Genomic DNA, 19828 nt, shown 5'->3' with positions numbered 1-19828 from the left:
TCCCTGAGTTCTGTGAGCTGCTCCAGCAAACTAATCAAACCCAAAGAAGCAGTCATGGGAACCCCAACTTGAAGCCAGTCAGTCCTAAGTTTAGAGGCCCAGGCTTGTGACTGGTGTCTGGGAAGGTAGGTGTGGGGGTGGTGGGGACTGAGCTCTCGACCTGTGGGGTCTGCCACTATCTCCAGGTAGATGGTGTTGGAATTGAATCAGAGGACACCCAGCTGGTGTCCATTGTAGAATTCATTGCTTGCCTGCTGATGGAGAGAAATCCTCACATATTTGGGGGCCACAGAAGTCTCTGCATTCATTGTTATATTAGAGTGAGAGCCGAGGAAAAACATGGTTGAGAGTTTCCCAAACCAGCAATTAATTTTTAAAATGCACATTTTAAATTCTGCACAGGTCAAAAACAAACAAACAAACAACTGCAAGCAAGATACAGCCTGTAGTCTGTCAGTTTCTAAACAATGATTTCCAATAAACGTGCTTTAATAATTTTTAACAATTTGGGGGTAACCTTCAGTCACTCAAAGTATATTAAAGTTCTTATGACCTTACCATTCCATTAATATTTATATATCTTGACCAATATGAAATCATAAAAGAATGTTGCTTTAAGGATTTTAAGTAAAAAGTAATTGTTGTACTAATGCTTTAGAAGACTAAAAACAAGTTCTAATATAAGATTTTTTTGGATCAGTTCATAAAGAGCAGCTAAAATATTCCATCAATGTGGCATAAACTTATGTCACCAATCAGTGACTAGTACCCTTCTCAAGCTAAAGAGAACATGACTTTCTGCCAAGGGATCTATGAGGAGTCCATTAAGCAGGTTAGTTCCAGTTATTTCTTAACATGCAACCCCAGCATTTTTATTTTTTAGTCACAAGGCTGGAACGATAAGACCATTAAGAGAAACAGCTGCCATAAAACCTCATAAGGCATTTTTAATAAGGCCATCAATTTCTGCCAAGACCTGAACAAAGTTAAATGTATAACCAAGCCCTGTTAGCTCTGCTATCAAAGGGAACCAAGACAAAAAATAAATTAATCATTTTGTAAATGACTTACTCTGTAGTGACAGCAGGAGCTAAGGGATCAAACTCCATTACCTCGTAGTAATTAGGTGGCTGGAGATCACTTTTTGTCATCGCTTTAGGCAAAAAAAGAGACCAGTAAACATATATTGTGCTTTTCGAGGAGTACACGCAATTGGTATTCTTTTTATAATTTAGACTTCAAATATTAGATCCTAATAAACACAACCAAAACAGACTGGTGTTCCAATGCTACTCCCAAGTTCAACAAATCTGTATGTAACAAAAAGGTTTCCAAACCTCAACTAAAGATTCATTTACCTTAGCATTCAAAACACAATACTCAGTTTAACACAAGCATTTTTACAGTCTCTTATAAGTCAGTCATAATGGTATCTGCCCTGAATTTGTTTCATTAGCTTAAAAATACAAAAGAGCACCTCTAATTTCTCCTATTTTCAGTTACCAATGAATCTGGCAGACTCATATATTCTCATAAGATTCCTTATTTGATGCGAATAATAAGGTCCCATGTACCTGGATGATTGCTGGGCAAAGGTGGCAGACTCTGGTTTGATGGTGCTGCTGCAATGGTTTGTAGACTAACCGGCTGTAGAAACACTGAATTTGAATGTTCCAGAAACTGAAGAAAGCATAACACATGTTCATATAAACATTCTACATTAAGCTTTTCTTTTATTACTGAGACTCCTATACTTCCAAGTACATTGTTCCAAGAACTTTGAACTGGACAAGGATAAGTTGTTTTTAATTATTACTTTAGTTTTTTTAGGTAATAATCACTTATGAGATTTACTACTTTTCTGCTGGGCATGGTGGCTCATGCCTGTTATCTCAGCAATTTGGGAGGATAGGTGGGAGGATTACTTGAGCCCAGGAGTTCAAGATCAGCCTAGGCAACAGCAAGACCCCAGCTCTACAAAAAAAAAAAAAAAAAAAAATTAGCTGGGCATGGTGGCTCACACCTGTAGTCCCAGCTACCCCAGAGACCAAGGCAGGAGGATCACTTGAGCCTAGGGGTTTGAAGCTGCAGTGAGTTATGATCATATGATCATGCTACATATTCTAGCCTAGGTGACTGAATGAGACCCTGTCTCAAAAACAAGAATTTACTATATTTTTGTCTGGTTTTATGCCTAATGCACCCCATTTCCCATAGAAACTGTGAAAAAAAAAACATATTGCTTTTAAAAATGAAGCAGATTCAATGGCTCAGGCCAGAATCTCTGTTGTTTCACTCTGAATATAAAATCTCAGCCTTGAGTAGGAAAAAAAAATTTTTAATTTACAGAGAGGCACTCAGTGACACAACAAAATCAGGATTGATAAAATATTAGAATCTTAATTAGAAATATCTCTTCTCATAATTTTCCTTATTCACTCCACAAATATATCCTGGCCACCTACCAGCTGCCAGGCACTATTAATAAAGCAATAAACAAAGCAGACCAAGTTCCTGCCCTCATGACTCAGACAATCAACAAATGTGAACAGATATCCAATGGCATGTGCTCTAATATAAAAGCAGAGTAGTGGGTGGGAGAGAGACTGGGGTGGAATACTGCTCTAATAGGTCATGGTCAGGAAATGTCTCATCACTGGGGACGTTTAAGCAGAGCCTGACTAAAGTGAGTCTTGTGGTTACTGGAGAGGACACAAGTTCACAGTCTCTGAAGTGGGGGAGGCCAGTGTGGTTGGAATAGAGTGAGCCAAGGTAGAGAGGGGCAGGAGGTGAGCCGGAGAGGTGACGGGTGCGGTCAGATCGGCATTTCAGGCATTTACTGAGTAAAACGGAGTGAGGAAGAAAATCACAGGTGGGTTTTGAGCAAATGAGTGACAAAATATGACTTCACTTTTTAAAAAAGAATGCCCCCGTTTTTGTTTTGAGAACAGATTATGAGGTGGGTGGGAGGGATGCGAAGGGAGGCAAAGGTTGAAACAGGGCTTCCCTTAGAGGCCACTGCAATGTCCATCCGATGGTGACTTGGACTAAGATGCAGAAGTGGAGGTGGTGAGAAGTGGCTGGATAATTGACATATTTTAAAAGTAAAAGGCAAAAGTAAAAGTAAAAAGGTGGATGTCAAGCGCTATTACCCAAGGTTTTTGACCCATGCAGCAAAGAGCAGAGTGGCCATTGACTGAGGTGGCAAGTCTGCAAGAAGGGCAGGTTGAGAGTGGAGACTGGGAAGAAATCAAGAGGAGACATTAAGTGGAAAGTAGATATATGAGTTCTGAGTTTAGAGAAGGGGTCTGGGCTACAAGAGATACAAACTTGTAGGTTGTCAAAAATTGAATGGTTATTTCAAGATATGAGACCAAAAGACCACAGAGGAATGAATGTAGATAGAAAAGTCTGAAGCCTGATCCCTGGGGTCTCCAACAAGAAAAGGTCAGTAGAGGAGGAAGAGCCAGCAAAAGAGATGGAGAAGAAATGAAAGTGAGGCAGGAGAACCAAAGTGACTGGTGTCTGAAAGCCATGTGTGCAAGAAGGAGGAAGTGATCAACTTTGTCATTTGTTGCTGATAAAATGAGGGACTATGGAACTGCAGTTCTAAATTTCACAATACAGAAGTCACCAGTGACCTTGACAAGAGTTATGTCCATAGAGTGGTAGAAGAGCATGTATGAAGTCTGTCAAAGAGAATACAAGGAAAGGAAGTGGAGATAGCAAATACAAACTCCAAAAAAATTTTGATCCTTAACCATCTTGCTAACAGGGGCTGCGCATCAACACAATACTGAGCAGAACATGGGAATTAATGACCATGAGTTCTTTTCTGGCTACAATAATCTGCTGACTAGATGCACTGCTAGAAAAGAGTTTTGTTACTTACATTACCATATGCGTGGCTTGAGGTGAGGTTTTGGCTGGTCCTTTGGGCAAACCTAGGATAGTGTGATAACACAGAATGATTACCCTACAGTGAGAACACAAATGCAAAAAGTAAGATAATTTTCCTAGTCTAAAAACAAAACCTAAAAGGTACCTTCAGACTGCATAAAGTGTCATTTTGTAATAACTGTTTATAAAACAATTGGTTTTAGTGCACATCAGGTTATGATGCCATGGGTGGTGGGAGCCCTGAGACTGTGGAGTGTGCACGGAACACTAAGAACAGAGCCTTTAGTCTTTCCATCAGTGTAGCTACCACCCCATCGTTTCTTAAAGGATGAGAAGTAGTATAGAACACAGGTTAAGAAGAAAGCTGTGAGGTCTCCGGTCCAGGATAAAGCGGAGCAAACGTACTGCACTCTGTCTCTCCACTGAATGTCACTTAAAGGTGGATGGAATGCATACAGCAAGTATTTGAGGACTCTGAATAATAGGAGCAGCCTGATTGGGAAAGAAGACCAGAATTCAAGTATCACTGAACTGTTGGTGAATTTACCATTTTTTGCCCCTTCATATTTCCTGACCAAATGCAATGCAGTCTGAACCCCAGGCATCAATGAGAACAGACAGAGCTCTAGGAGAAGGCTTCTCATTCTCACTCAAGAAGCAGGAAAGGGAAACAATCCTAACACTCAGAATGTGGAAATCTCTTGTCCCTTTTTTGTCCTCTTCTCTCTGTTTTCTCACAACCCAAACCACAGGCAACCCCAAAGTGGCTGTAGCGACAGCCGAGGCAATGGGACTTGTAGGAAATTGAAACACAGAAGAATCTACCTCTTCAATAGGAGCTGTGATACCCACAGCTTTTTTCCTTTCTGTCCTGCCATTTAGTCAGACATAAGCATAGTCAAGGAAATGTGTGGTATCGTAGGGTAACTAAAGCTCCAGCTTTATGACTGGAGAAGCAAAAAGGGGAGTCCCAGGAAACTAGAAAGTACCAGATAAATCACGATGATGGAGGACTCAGGAAAACAACCTCATGAAGTTGTTTATGAAATACTGAGCTCACCCCCTGACCTGGGCATGCATGGATCCCATCTCAGTCACAATGTCAAAAACGGTGAGAAGTGAACAAACAACCTGCCACCTTAGATTGACCACAGGATGGAACATACATGAGACATATTTGAATGGCACTGCAAAGGCTTTGAAAATGTAGCTGACATTGGAGCCACCACCCATAGAAGAAGGCTAAAACTGTGGAATGAATCTAGCCAGGTGGTTTACATACTAAAATCAAAATAACATTCTTGATATGATTTAAATTAAGACCAAGAGTCTCCTAATAAAACATTAAAAATGCCCAAGATAGAATCCAAAATTATGAGGCATATGAAGAACCATGAAAACTTCAACTTGCATGAGAAGACAATAACAGATATCGATGCCAAGAGGACACAGATGTTGAAATTATCTCAGAGATATTTAAGGCAGCTATTGTACACATGCTCCAAAGAACTGCAAACAATCTTTAGAAAAAAAAAAAACTGAAAAATAGAAAGTCTCAGCAAAAACACAAGATATAAAGAACCAAAATGAAATTTCAGAACTAAAAACTACAATAACTGAATTAAAAAAAAAAAACAGAATGAGCTCAATAGCAAAATGGAAATGACAGAGGAAACAGTCAGTGAACTTGAACATAAATCACAGAAAGTGTCCAATCTAAACAGAGAGAAGCAAAGAGTAAAACAAACAAACAAACAGGACCCCAAACACCTATGAGACAATGGCACAGGTCAAAATTTGTATCATCAGGGTTCCAGTAGGAGAGCAGAAAGACTGTAGTTCTGAAAAAGAGAAAGGCTAAAAACATCACAAGTTTGGTGAAAGACATAAAGCCACAAACCACATTCAAGAAGTTCCATTAGTGGGTTAAATGGTGGCCCCCCAAAAGCTATGCTCATGTCCTAATTCTCAGAATATGTGAATGTTATAAATGTTATCTTAATTGGAAAAATGGTTTTTGCAAATATAACTAAGGATCTTAAGACGAGGATACCATCCTGTATTATCTGGGTGGGCCATAAATCCAATGACAAATCACCTTAGAAAGGCAGAGGGAGATTTGGGACACATACAGGAAAAAGCCAGGTAAAGGTACAGGCAAGAATTGGAGTGACATGACCAAAAGCTAAGAAATCCAAGGAGTACCTACAAGTCATCGGAATCTGGAAGAGGCAGGGATCAGATGTCCCCGTAATAGTTGTGGAGGGAGTGTGACTCTGCTGAATTTCAGACCTCTTGCCTCCAGAACTGTGAGATAATAAATTTCTGTGGTTTTAAACCACCCAGTTTGCAGTCATTTGTTATGACAGCCCCAGGAAACTAATACATTCAGCCAACCCCCAAGAGAAAGAAACAAAAGAAATCCATACCCCACATATTGTAATCAAACTGTTCAAAATTGGATAAAAAGAAAAATTAAAGCAGACAGAACCACAATACATTATCTATAGAAGAACTGCAACTCCGATGAATGTAGATTTTTCACTAGAAACCATTTAGGCTAGAAAAGAGTGGCACAGCCTTTTAAAACTGCTGAAAGAATAGAAGCGTGAGCCCCATATTCTGTAGTCACTGATAATATCCTTCAGGAACAGACAAAATAGAGGCATTCTTATATGAAGTAAAAACTAACAGACTTCACTGCCAATAGACCTGCTTTAAAAGAACTGATAAAGAAAATTCTTCAGAGAGAAGGGAAATTATACCAGAAGAGAATAGTAAGAGAAATGGTAAACACTGGGTAAATATAATAGACTATTTTTCTCTTCTTGAATTTTTTTTTCTTTTTTTTTTTTTTTGAGATAGAGTCTTGCTCTGTCGCCCAGGCTGGAGTGCAGTGGCACGATCTTGGCTCACTGCAACCTCTGCCTCCCGGGTTCAGTCAATTCTCATGCCTCAGCCTCCCGAGTAGCTGGGATTACAGATGCGCACCACCACGCCCGGCTAATTTTTTCTATTTTTTGGTAGAGATGGGGTTTCACCATTTTGGCCAGGCTGGTCTCAAACACCTCGTCCTCCCAAAGTGTTGGGATTACAGGCATGAGCCACCACGCCCGGCCACTTCTTGAATTCTTTACAATATATCTCAGGGTTGTAAGCAAAAATTACAGCATCATCTGTTAGTGGTTTCTTTTCAATGTATAGAGGAGTAATATATAAGATAACTATTATAGAAAAGGGGAATCTATATGGTGATAAGGTTTTTACTTCCATTTATTTATTTATTTATTTATTTATTTGAGACAGAGTCTCTTTCTGTCACTCAGGCTGGAGCGCAGTGGCTGTAATCTTGGCTCACTGCAACCTCTGCCTCCTGGGTTCAAGTGATTCCCCTGCCTCAGTCTCTGAGTAGCTGGGATTACAGGCGCCTGCCACCACGCCCAGCTAATTTTTTGTATTTTTAGTAGAGACAGGGTTTCACCGTATTAGCTAGGATGGTCTCGATCTCCTGATCTCATGATCTGCCCGCCTCAGCCTCCCAAAATGCTGGGATTACAGGTGTGAGCCACCGCGCCCGGCCCAGGTTTTTACTTTCAAGTAGTAAAGCATTGATTTTAGGTAGACTGAAAAATAAGTATACTGCAATCACTAAAGCAAACTCTCTTTATATATATGTGTGTGTGTACATGTATATATAAATATATATACATATATATATTTTGCTAACAAAATTAGCAAAATAACAGGAAAAGAATCAGCTACTTTAAACCACATTATTTACCAAGCAACTTTATTTCACACACACACACACACACACACACACACACACACCATTATACAAAGATACAGTCAAAATCACAATAAACTAAAATGGAGCACTAAAAATATTCTAATAATCCAAAAGAAAGCAGGAAAAAGGAAACAGAAAAAAAGGAACACATAGAATAACTATATAACAGTAGACCTAAACTCTACATACAATTAAATTAAATGTAAATTGCCTAACATATCAATTAAAAGAGATTATGAGAATACATAAAAATGCATGAACCAACTATAGGCTATTTCTAAGAAACTCCTAATCTTTTAGTACAGTTAAGTTACAAGTAAAATGCAGAAGAAAATATAGCAGGCAACCACTAAACAAAAGAAAGCTAGAGTGGCTATATTACTATCAAAATCAACATCAGGACAAAGAAAATTATGAGGGACAAAGAAGGACATTACATAATGATAAAAGACTCAATCAACCAATAAGATCCAACAGAGCTGAATGCATGAGCTTCAAAGCACATAAAGCAAATACCAACTTAATACAATCTCTTCTAGTCTACTTGAATGACATTCTCAAAGACAAACTATAGCAATAGAGAATAAATTCCTGGTTGCTGGGGATTGAGGGTCAGGGGTACAAGGGTGTGACTATAAAGGAATAACACATGGGAGTTTTGCTGAGTGATGGAACTATTCTGTATCCTGACTGGTAGTAGTTATTTGAATCTATACGTATGTTAAAATAAATAAAACTGTATATCAAACCAAAAAAAAGGGTCAATTTTAGTATATGAAAATTTTAGAAATAAAATTAAAGCACAAAACTAAAAACAAAAAGAAGTTACTGAAATCAGAATTTGATTTTGAATCCCATTTAAATTTGAATCCTGTCTCAGTACTAGCTGGACAACCACTGGCAAGTTAATCTTCCTCAGCCTTGGTTTCCTCTTGTTTAAAATGAAAATGATGGTGGCACATACCTCATAGGTTAAGTAATTAGTAAGCATTTCTATACTTCTTAGCTTGTTGCCTGTTAGCAAGTGGGACATAAATATGGCCTATGGGCCGGGCACAGTGGCTCATGCCTGTAATCCCAGCACTTCAGGAAGCCGAGGTGGGCGGATCACCTTAGGTCAGGAGTTTGAGACCACAGCCTGGCCAACATGGTAAAACCAGGTCTCTACTAAAAATACAAAAAAAAAAAAAAAAAATTAGATGGGTGTGGTGGCGGGTGCCTGTAATCCCAGCTACTTGGGAGGCTGAGGCAGGAGAATTGCTTGAACCTGGAAGGTGGAGGTTGCAGTTGGCCAAAATCGAACTACGGCACTCCAGTCTGGGTGACAAAGTAAGACTCTGTCTCAAAAAAAAAATGACCTATGTTTTATCCTGTCTTCTTTGTTATTGTTTTTTAAGGATTCTTTCTGTTATGAAAAACTGCATCACCCACTTTTTCTGTGATGGTGAATAAATTAAACTGCAAACACAAAGGGATGGAAAAAATCTCAACATTTTAAGACATTTTAATGGCTGATTTTGCCTCTCACAAGTGATCTTAGGCATATGATTTAAACCAGGTACACGCCCTCGAATCTTGGTATAGATGTCCATCATAGGGTTTCTCAATGTATGATAGGAAAACCACTGCATTATGATCCTCCTGGAATGCATGTTAAAGATTCTTGCTGCTGAATCAGAGTTTCTGGGGACCAGTAATTTGACTTTTTGACAGTCACCCAAGTGATTTTTATGCATACTGAATTATTAGATCCAAGTAGGTTACAGATTAAAACAGGCAGCTATTAGCTGAAATTTGACTTTTAATGAATTTTATAGACACTTGTTGTAATGGGATTTTATCTGTATTATTCTTTCTCTCATTACCCAACAAGATTAGCAAGATAAGACAAACAGAATCAGCTATTTTAAACCACATTATTTACCAAGCGACTTCAATCTGCCTACATTTCAACATTTACTTGCATTGCATGTAGCCAAAACAAGAGGTAGCCAACCAAAGATACTGACCTAACTCAGTGGTTCATGAAAGAGCCATTGACACTTAATCATTTCCCAACACATGAATCCTTTCTTCTCTTCTTCCCTTATGTTTTGCTCTTTTTTCTTCCCAGTTTGATTCTTCTTTCTCATTTTCCTCCCTCTGCCCCTCCCCCTTTTAAATATAGAAAAGTAATTCAGTGATTGGGTACATAAGTATTTAAACAAAACACTAGGAAACTTTTTAAAAAATCTAAATCCACTGATACAAACACACTGCCAAAGTATGTTAAGTGAAAAACAAAAGGTTCAGAACACAGTGATAGTATGCTGCATTTTATTGAATAACGGAGAAAGAAATTCATATTCCTATTTGCCTAAAGACACTATGGAAGGATAAATCAGAACCTAACAAATAATTATCTGGGTGGGAGTAGAGCTTGACACTAGGGAAAAGGAGAGAGGGAGGATGAAGAGGGAATGAAAACAAGAATTGTCTTATACAACTTTTTACACTGTTTTGATATCTGAATAATGGAAATGTATTGCCTATTATCTAAAATATATACACTTAAAAGGAAAAAAGCTATTGACATTGACATAAGGCAAATTCAACTGCTATTTATTCTATCCTGCCTCTTCTGGAACTTACGTAACCACTCTTTCACTCTTTTTCAGTTTTTTCCTTCCTGTATCATTCTTGTTTCTTTATGTGAATAGAGGCAAATATTAATATATATTCTTATTTCCAACTTTCTTACACAAATGCAATATATTACACACACACTACTTAGCACCTTTTTTTCCTACTTAGCAATAAATATATTGGTGATTATTACTTTTATCCCCCAGCTAGACAGTAATATGTTGTACAGATGTTTATTTAACCAGTCCCCAACTGAGGGATATTTTGAGTTGTTTCCAATTACTTGCTATTGCCCAAAATGTTGTAAAGAATAATTTTGTAAACACCTAACTGTGTGTTAAGTGTGGTATAAATTTCTACAGATAAGATTGCAGATTCAAAGAAATAAATGCATTTATAATTTTAATAGATACTGCCACCTGCCCCTATAAGAGTTACATAATTTTGTCATAGTAACTGTCTTTCCATAGCCAACAAAGTATGTTATGAAATATTGGGACTTTTGCCAACCTGAGAAGTAGAAAACAATTTCTTATTAGACTTTAATTGACATTTCTCTATAAGTAAAGTTGAACATCATTGCATATGTTTATAGGTCATTAATATTTCTTTTTAATATTGGACTATCAGAAAACCTGATGGCTGGGTGCAGTAGCTCACATCTTGTAATCCTAGCACTTTGGGAGGCTGAGGCACATGGATCGCTTGAGCCCAGGTGTTTGAGACCAGCCTGGGCAACACGGCAAAACCTCACCTCTACTAAAAACACAAAAATTAGTTGGGCATTGGGGCATATGCCTATAATTCCAGCTACTCAGGAGGTTCCAGCTACTCCATCAGGTTTTATTAGTCCAATTTTAATATTGAACTATCAGTCCATCAGACTTGCTACTTACTGGCTATACAAACTTGGGCAAGTTCTAGTTCCTTCAATAGAGAAATGACCAAGAAATCTCAGTCTCTTTTCCTGTATGATGGGAATAACGATAACAGGCTGGTGCAGTGGCTCACTTTAGGAGGCCAAGGCGGGAAGATCACCTGAGGCCTGGAGTTCAAGACCAGCTTGGGCAACAAAGTGAGACCCCATGTCTACAAAAAATTTTAAAAATTAGATTAGCCCAGTATGGTGGCACACACCTGTAGTCCCAGCTATTAAGAGGTTGAGGTGGGAGTATCCCTTGGGCCCAGGAGTTTGAGGCTGCAGTGAGTTATAATGGTGCTACTGTACTCCAGCCTGAGTGACAGAGCAAGACCCTGACCTAACATCGCTGACCTAAGTACTTTAGTGAAGATTAGATGAAATAAACAAAAATAGCTTAACTGAGTGCCTGCCACACGGCAAGTACCCTGTAACTGATGGGGCCGTTACTCTTAATTTTGAACCTCATTGCTCTTCTGCCTCCTTTGTCATTGTATTTCCCCTGTTCTTCCCCATCTCCTGTTACTAGTAAAAATAAACAGAGACAATTTATTGAAGGCTTACTATGTACCAAGTGCTATATTGCCTGCACTGCATTGCACTGCACTGCAACCTCTACCTCCCAGGTTCAAGTGATTCTCATGCCTCAGCCTCCCAAGTAGTTGGAATTATAGGCATATGCCACCATGCCCAACTAATTTTTGTATTTTTACTAGAGATGAGGTTTTGCCATGTTGCCCAGGCTGGTCTCAAACTCCTGGGCTCAAGTGATCCATGTGCCTTGGCCTCCCAAAGTGCTAGGATTACAGATGTAAGTCACTGCGCCCAGCCATCAGGTTTTCTTAATTGTAAGGAATCTAAATGTCATGATATTAGTTCTGCAGTGTTACTGACATACTTACGGGGGTATCTCTGTATTCTCCAAGGCTAGCAAGTTCATCTGTGGATGAAGACTGGGTTTTAAGTTGTTTGTTACATCAGAACTTGGAAGGCTGAAATCTAAAACACAAAATGGACTTGTTTGGCTTTAAAACATTTTGTCAGTCAGTTATGCTGGATTTTCTACAGTAAAAACAAAAAAAAAGAAAAAAGAAAAAGAAAAAAAAAGAAAAACCCACCAAATAAAAGAGATTAATTTAGATATTTCTGTCACCCTAAAATCATGAGATTTCCTAGCTCTAAGAGAAATTAAAAAGCATCATTTATGGTAGGTAGAGAGAGAAAGAATTTCCCTGCCATGAGAAGAAGTTGTTGTAAGGGTAACAAATATTATTGTATTGGATTTTCTAAAATCCCAAGCTGATCCAGAATGCAAAGGATTTTACATTTTGTTCTGCCTAGCACAAAAGTAAAAAATTACAGTACATACTGAGCTCTACCTTCACCTCAAGCTCCAGTCCATAATCTTTTTTTTTTTTGAGATGGAGTCTCACTTTGTCACCCAGACTGGAGTGCAGTGGCACGATCTTGGCTCACCACAACCTCCACCTCCTGAGTTCAAGTGATTCTTCTGCCTCAGCCTCCTGAGTAGCTGGGATTATAGGTGCCCACCACCACTCCCGGCTAATTTTTGTATTTTTAGTAGAGACAGGGTTTTGCCATGTTGGTCAGGCTGGTCTCGAACTCCTGACCTCAGGTGATCCACCTGACTCGGCCCCCCAAAGTGCTGGGATTACAGGTGTGAGCCACTATGCCTGGCCTCCAGGCCATAATCTTAAGTGAGATACCCCAAAGGGAATAATTCCCTCCCCCTCTGAAAATTCTCAATTAAAAACTCAGGAAAACTCTCCAATGTAACTGACTCTACACATCCCACTGGCCTACATAAACAAGTAGCCAACATTTTATAACTGAGTAGAGTTCTAAGAAAACCACAAATTCAGTGATACTGAATATTTTTACTCCGGAAACAGCAGATGACATATGAGAAAAACAAACTGCTTTTAATTTGACAAAACTGGATTTCAGCATTTTTCATCATCCTTATTTTGTAATTTGCCAAACCCTTGCTGGGAATAAGGACAGCAGAAGATAACAAGTTAGGTAAGATAGGTAACTCTTTTATAAATGTTTACAAAATGCATTGTAAGCTTTGCTACAATGCATTTTATAAACATTAGTTTGTTAACCTTGACAACCACCCTTTAAGGCAATCATTGTTCCCATTTTATAAAGTGAGACTCTCAAAAGTTAGGTGGCTGAGAGGTGGCAGAACTGGCATTTCAACTTGGACTTCTCTGACTTTAAAGCCTGTGTTTTTCCTTCTACATTTCACAACCACTTAGTTCATACCTTGTAATCCCTGAATTTCTCCACTTGCATCAGAGATACTCCCTTACCTGATGCTGAGGTATAGCAGAAAAACCCAATGATAATAGTGTGTAGGTTCACAGTAGACTTTAAGTATTGGCCATTGGGCTGAACAACCTCTACAAAGCAGGCCAGGTGAATTCCATGAGATTCTAAGTGAGTAGGATGAGTTTCAAGGACCTCCTCGCCCAGACACATCCCATTGCTATACTGGGTTTGACTCAACCATTTGCCAGGAAGTAATCACATCTCCTAACATAGCGCTCTGACATTCAACCTGACTTCGGTCCTTCTTAGGTGGTATTTAATCACGTAATTAAGGAGAACTGTTTAACATCAAGCTCTTCTGCTGGTCTGAAAAGACCTGAGTGTTTATTTACTTAAGCCTGAAAGTTGATTATTCATGGTGTTGAGTTCTCCCAGAGTGGCCCTAGGCATCCGGGGACTGGGACTTAGGTCGAGGAGATCTTGAGATGGGGCAGAAGGCTCACTGGTAGTCTGAAAACAAAGCAAAAAAAAAAAAAAAAGTGTCATGTAGTTTATCACAGCTTTCTCCTTTGTAGAGGGGAGGATCCTATTTGGATGCATTTTAAGGAAGAATTCTCCACTCAACGAGCAACATTAGTATGAATCCCATCTTACCACATACATAGGTTCCTGCTTCTTATTAATAACTTCATAACATTAACTTTACATTACATTACATTAACAGTTTAACATTAACGTTAACTTAATAACATTAAGTTATTAAGGCAAGTAATCTATACCATTAAAACCACTCCAAATTATGAATGCATATCTCCCTCTTTTTGAGACTTGTTTTAGGTAAGCCTTGCTTCTTACTGTAATTGGCAAAATGTTCAATTGTTTATTTTATAACATTTCTAATCACTTACATTGGTGGCTTCCTTCTGGTTCTTATTTTGCTCCAAAATCCTTTGTTGGTTTCTAGTAAACCTGTTTAAATGATCAAAATGCATGTGTTTTTTAAAAATATATGAAAATGCTATAAAAATCTAACAATTATTAATATACAAATATTTAGGAATGAAGACAATCAGCCTCATCCTCACACAATTATCAGTAAAATACTTTTAATAACCTTTTTCCAGCTTACAGAGTATTCATACCCTCAGAGAAAACTGTGAGAAAATAGAAAAGTATTTAAAAAAAACTCATCACTCAGAAATTGTTAAATCTATTAACATTATTCCAGTATTTCATCTATAAGTGCATCTATTTTTAAGCTTAGTTGAAAGGATACTTTACATAATTCTGTATCCTAATTTGAGTATGCTGTGAGAATTTTTCTAGCTGAAATACAATTTTTAATGGCTATAATATTTTACCTTATGAATCTGTCACACTTTTAACCACTCTATTAGTGATTATTTGTTTTCTACTTTGCCATTATAAGTAATTTTCCAAAATATTCAAATATATTTAAAGTATTTTCACTATTTCACTGTGGTTTTTTTTTTTTTTTTTTTTTTGAGATGGAGTTTCGCTCTTGTTGCCCAGGCTGGAATACAAAGGTGCAATCTTGGCTCACCACAACCTCCGCCTCCCAGGTTCAAGTGACTCTCCTGCCACAGCTTCCCAAGTAGCTGGGATTACAGGCGTGTGCCACCATGCCCAGCTAATTTTTGTATTTTTAGTAGAGACGGGGTTTCTCCATGTTGGTCAGGCTGGTTTCGAACTCCCGACCTCAGGTGATCCGCCCACCTCGGCCTCCCAAAGTGCTAGGATTACAGGCATGAGCCACTGTGCCCGGCCTTCACTGTGTATTTTTATAAGACACTTAACACATACCAAAAAGTTGACCTTCTACAACTCTGATTTAATTTTACATTGTTTGTCCACTGAGAGTAAAGGAGCATAAATGTAAAAGACCAGAGAAGTTGAAGGCAAAAGTCCAAGGTTTAAGTGTCAGTGTTAGTACCTTGTAGCTATATGACTAAGGGTATGACTTCCTGAACCTTGGTCCCCCAGCTGCTAAGAGGGAATAACATTTGAACTATCTGCTCAGAAAGTTATTTTCAGGGGCAAAACTAGATAGCACAGGTGGATGAATGTGGAAATGCTTTGTAAACTGAGATTTGCTTTAGAAACATATAGTATTACTGTTATGACAATTTGACTTCAGGATCCTAAACACTTTAAAGTGTAAGAGTTTATACTGAATCAGGCCTCTGAGCCCAAGCCTGCAGGTATACATCCAGATGGCCTGAACCAACTGAAGAATCACAAAAGAAGTGAAAATGGCCAATTCCTGACTTAACTGATGACATTACCTTGTGAAATTCCTTCTCCTGGCTCAGAAGCTCCCCCACTGAACACTTTGTGACTCCTGCCCCTGCCCTCCAGAGAACAACCCCCTTTGACTATAATTTTTCGCTACCTACCCAAATCCTATAAAACTGCCCCACCCCTAACTCCCTTTGCTGACTCATTTTTCGGACTCAGCCCGCCTGCACCCAGGTGAAATAAACAGCTTTATTGCTCACACAAAGCCTCTTTGGTGGTCTCTTCACGCGTGACAGAATCTGCACACACAGTTGAATGATTTTTCAAAAATATGTGTTTTAAATTCCACCTAGTTAAGCCGGGCACTGTGGCTCATGCCTGTAATCCCAGCGCTTTGGGAGGCCGAGACAGGTGGATTACTTGAGGTCAGGAGTTTGAGCCCAGCCTGGGCAACATGGTGAAACCCCATCTCGACTAAAAATACAAAAATTAGCTGGGCGTGGTGGCATGTGTCTGTAATTCCAGCTACCAGGGAGGCTGAGACAGAAGAATCGCTTGAACCTGGGAGGCGGAGGTTGCAGTGAGCTGAGATCATGCCACTGTACTCTGGTCTGGGCAGCAAAGCAAGAGTCCATCTCAAAAAAGAAAAAAAAAAATCCATCTAGTTATAGCATTAGCTTCTTATATTCTAGTCAGTTATGTGCTGGGTATGAACAACCTTCCTAGATCAAGCCCTGAGTGACAAATTTCAATTTCTTTATTTGCACAACTATTCCCTGGATGTAATGAGCAGAGACTTTGGGGGATGTTGGAATAGGGTGAATGTATTTTGCAAGTGGATGGATATGAATCTTTAGGGGCCAGAGAGTGGACTGTGATAGATACAGTAACGCCCACCCTCACAAAGGTACCCACATCCTAGTAAACACAACCAGTGAATATGTTAGGTTACATGGCAAGGGGAAATTAAAGGTTGAAAAAAGAATGAAGTTTGCTAGTGTTAAAGGAAAATAAATCTCAGGACCCCAAAATCACTAAGCCAAAGGGAAAAGTCAAGCTGGGAACTGCGTCAGGCAAATTTTATTCCTAAATAATATAGCTACAAAGATAAAAAGCTACCTACCTCTCCCACAATTTGCCTAAGAGAAAACTCCTTGTGGGCCTCAAGATCTTTACCCTAAAACAGCTCTGTTGAATCTCACCCTGGCAATATAAACTGATAGCTTATCTTCATAAGTACAGGACAAAGGACAGAACTCAATTGCTTCCTCTGCCCTACTGCTTATGTAGAAGTGCAGATTCACTGAGCCAGACTAAGGCATGAGTGACTATTCCTCTAGCCCCTTCTCACACGTAAATTGTGTATTCCGTGAAAGGCTGATCAAAGACTCAAAATAATGCAACCATTTGTCTCTTATCTATTTATAACCTGGAAGCCCCCTTCCCTGCTTTGAGTTGTCCCACCTTTCTAGATGGAACCAATGTACATCTTACACATATTGATTGATGTCTCATCTCTCCCGAAAATGTATAAAACCGAGCTGTGGATGGCCAGGTGCGGTAGCTCACGCCTATAATTCCAGCACTTTGGGAGGCCGAGGTGGGTGGATCACGAGGTCAAGAGATCGAGACCATCCTGGCCAACATAGTGAAACCCCGTCTCTACTAAAAATACAAAAATTAGCTGGGCGTGGTGGTGCACGCCTGTCTTCCCAGCTACTCAGGAGGCTGAGGCAGGAGAATCACTTGAACCTGGGAGGTGGAGGTTGCAGTGAGCCAAGATCGCACCACTGCACTGCAGCGTGGTGACAGAACAAGACTCTGTCTCCAAAACAAAACAAAAAACCAAGCTGTGCCCCCACCACCTTGGGCACATGTTGTCAGGACCTCCTGTGGCTGTGCCACAGGTGCATCCTTAACCTTGGCAAAACTAACTTTCTAAATTCATTGAGACCTGTCTCAGATACTTTTGGTTCACATTAGTAAGCTGCCCTTAATTGGGAGATTATCTGGGACTGTACAGATGAACCCAATGTAGTCATAAAGGTCATTAAAGGTAGAAGAGAGAGGCAGAAGTGGAAGTAAGAGTGATATGATATAATCAGGCCTGAACTAGACATGGTTGGCTTTGAAGATGGAGAAAAGGGGCCATGAGCCAAGGAAAGTGAACAGCCTCTAGCTGTTGCAAAAGCTAGGAAGATGGATTCTCCTCTGGAGCATCCAAAAGTGGATAAAACAGAGGATAAGCCACTAAGTTTGAGTGAATTTGTGACAGCAGCCAGAGAAAACTAGGAGACTAGTATCTTTCTAGAGGCAAGAGTTTCTCTCTGAATCTTAGGATGTAAGTGTTTCACAGTTGTTCTGGTACACACGGTTCAAAGCCCAGTCAGAACAAGCTGTTCACAGAAGTAATCCAATCTCCCGAGAGCTAGACCAAATAAACACAAGTTCCCCCTTGGAGGAAGCCTTTAGGCAATGGTCTCATGGTTTGCAATAGAATTCTCCAAAATGAAAGCCAGAAGGCAGCACTCTACTGAAAACAATGTGGTTTTCCTTGGATATTTTTTTGCTTATAAAAATTTGTTCCACAGAAAACAAGAGTAACAATTGTGAGTTTCTTCAGTGCTAAGAAAGAAAGCATGGTGGCCAGGCGCGGTGGCTCACGCCTGTAATCCCAGCACTTTGGGAGGCCAAGGAGGGTGGATCACCTGAGGTCAAGAGTTCAAGACCAGCCTGGGCAACATGGTGAAACCCCGTTTCTACTAAAAATACAAAAACTAGCCGGGCATGATGGTGTGTGCCTGTAATCCCAGCTACTTGGTAGGCTTAAGGGAGGAGACCACCCCTCATATTGTCTTATGCCCAATTTCTGCCTCCAAAGAAAGAAAAAGTAAAAACTCAAAGGCAGAAATGAAATCCACAAGCAGACAGCCCGGCGCCACACCCTAGGCCTGGTAGTTAAAGATCGACCCCTGACCTAATCAGTTATGTTATCTATAGATTACTGACATTGTAGAGAAAAGCACTGTGAAAATCCCTATCCTGTTTTGTTCCGATCTAATTACCAGTGCATGCAGCCTCTAGTCACATACTCCCTGCTTGCTCAATCAATCACGACCCTCTCACACGCACCCCCTTAGAGTGGTGAGCCCTTAAAACGGACAGGAATTGCTCACTCGGGGAGCTCGGCTCTTGATACAGGAGTCTTGCCAATGCCCCTGGCCGAATAAACCCCTTCCTTCTTTAACTCAGTGTCTGAGGAGTTTTGTCTGCGGCTCGTCCTGCTACAGGCTGAGGCAGGAGAATCGCCTGAACCCAGAAGGTGGAGGTTGCCGTGAGCCAAGAGCGTGCCACTGCACTCCAGCCTGAGCACTCCATCTCAAAAAAAAAAAAACAAAAACGAAGAAAAAAGAAAAAGAAAGAAAGAAAGCATGGTTCCTAGGCTTACATCTTCAGTAGATGCCCTCCTCTGACAGTAAATATGAGACAGTGAAGGAAAGAAACTACCATTTAATAGCTACTGGTTTTTATGTTTCTCTTTTTTGAGACAGGGTCTCACTCTGTCACCCAGGCTGGAGTGCAGTGGCACGATCTTGGATCACTGCAACTTCTGCCTCCTGGGCTCAAGAGATGCTCCCACCTCAGCCTCCTAAGTAGCTGGGACTAAAGGCGTGTGTCACCATGCCTGGCTAATTTTTGTAATTTTTTGGTAGAGATGGGGTTTCACCATGTTGCCCAGGCTGGTCTCAAACTTCCTGAGCTCAAGTAATCCGCCCACCTCAGCCTCCCAAGGTGCTGGGATTACAGGTATGCACCACCATTCTTGGCCCATAACTACTGGCTTTATTCCATGGATTCTCTTAATTCACTCATGATAAGTGGGAAGAAAAACCTAGTCAATAAATTTAAAGGTTAAATGGGACATTGGTGCAGAGGAAGAGAGGAAATTACTATTTAATGGATGTCAATGTGCTAGCACTCTGCTAGGTGTTTTCATATGTATTATCTCATTTAATCCTCAAAAAAAGCCCAACCCT

General features: G+C 39.9%; 2 protein-coding genes across 18 annotated transcripts in view; one reads left to right on the top strand and one right to left on the bottom strand.

The window, feature by feature from the left end:
- TOM1L1 (target of myb1 like 1 membrane trafficking protein) overlaps positions 1–19828 on the bottom strand; it is a 59846-nt gene that overhangs the window by 9467 nt on the left and 30551 nt on the right. For 10 of the 17 annotated variants that reach the window (XM_055101422.2, XM_034942509.3, XM_055101420.2 and 7 more), the window contains 6 exons: positions 14441–14501; positions 13925–14042; positions 12137–12233; positions 3893–3944; positions 1575–1680; positions 1072–1153 (listed from right to left, as the gene is read on the bottom strand). In XM_055101422.2, the coding sequence (XP_054957397.1) occupies positions 1072–1153; positions 1575–1680; positions 3893–3944; positions 12137–12233; positions 13925–14042; positions 14441–14501 (516 nt within the window). Of the gene's footprint in view, positions 1–1071; positions 1154–1574; positions 1681–3892; positions 3945–7700; positions 9845–12136; positions 12234–13924; positions 14043–14440; positions 14502–19828 lie in introns of those variants that run through there. The other 7 variants (XM_063598768.1, XM_063598769.1, XR_010110569.1 and 4 more) reach the window with 6 other exon arrangements.
- Positions 1–19828, top strand: part of LOC100976343 (cytochrome c oxidase assembly protein COX11, mitochondrial) — a 48532-nt gene that overhangs the window by 17500 nt on the left and 11204 nt on the right. The window lies entirely within an intron of this gene.

This window comes from Pan paniscus, chromosome 19 (genome assembly GCF_029289425.2).
Source record: "Pan paniscus chromosome 19, NHGRI_mPanPan1-v2.0_pri, whole genome shotgun sequence".
Taxonomy (NCBI): Eukaryota; Metazoa; Chordata; class Mammalia; order Primates; family Hominidae; genus Pan; species Pan paniscus.
The sequence above is the reverse complement of the archived record's forward strand: the minus strand, read 5'-3'. Positions and strand labels throughout refer to the sequence as shown.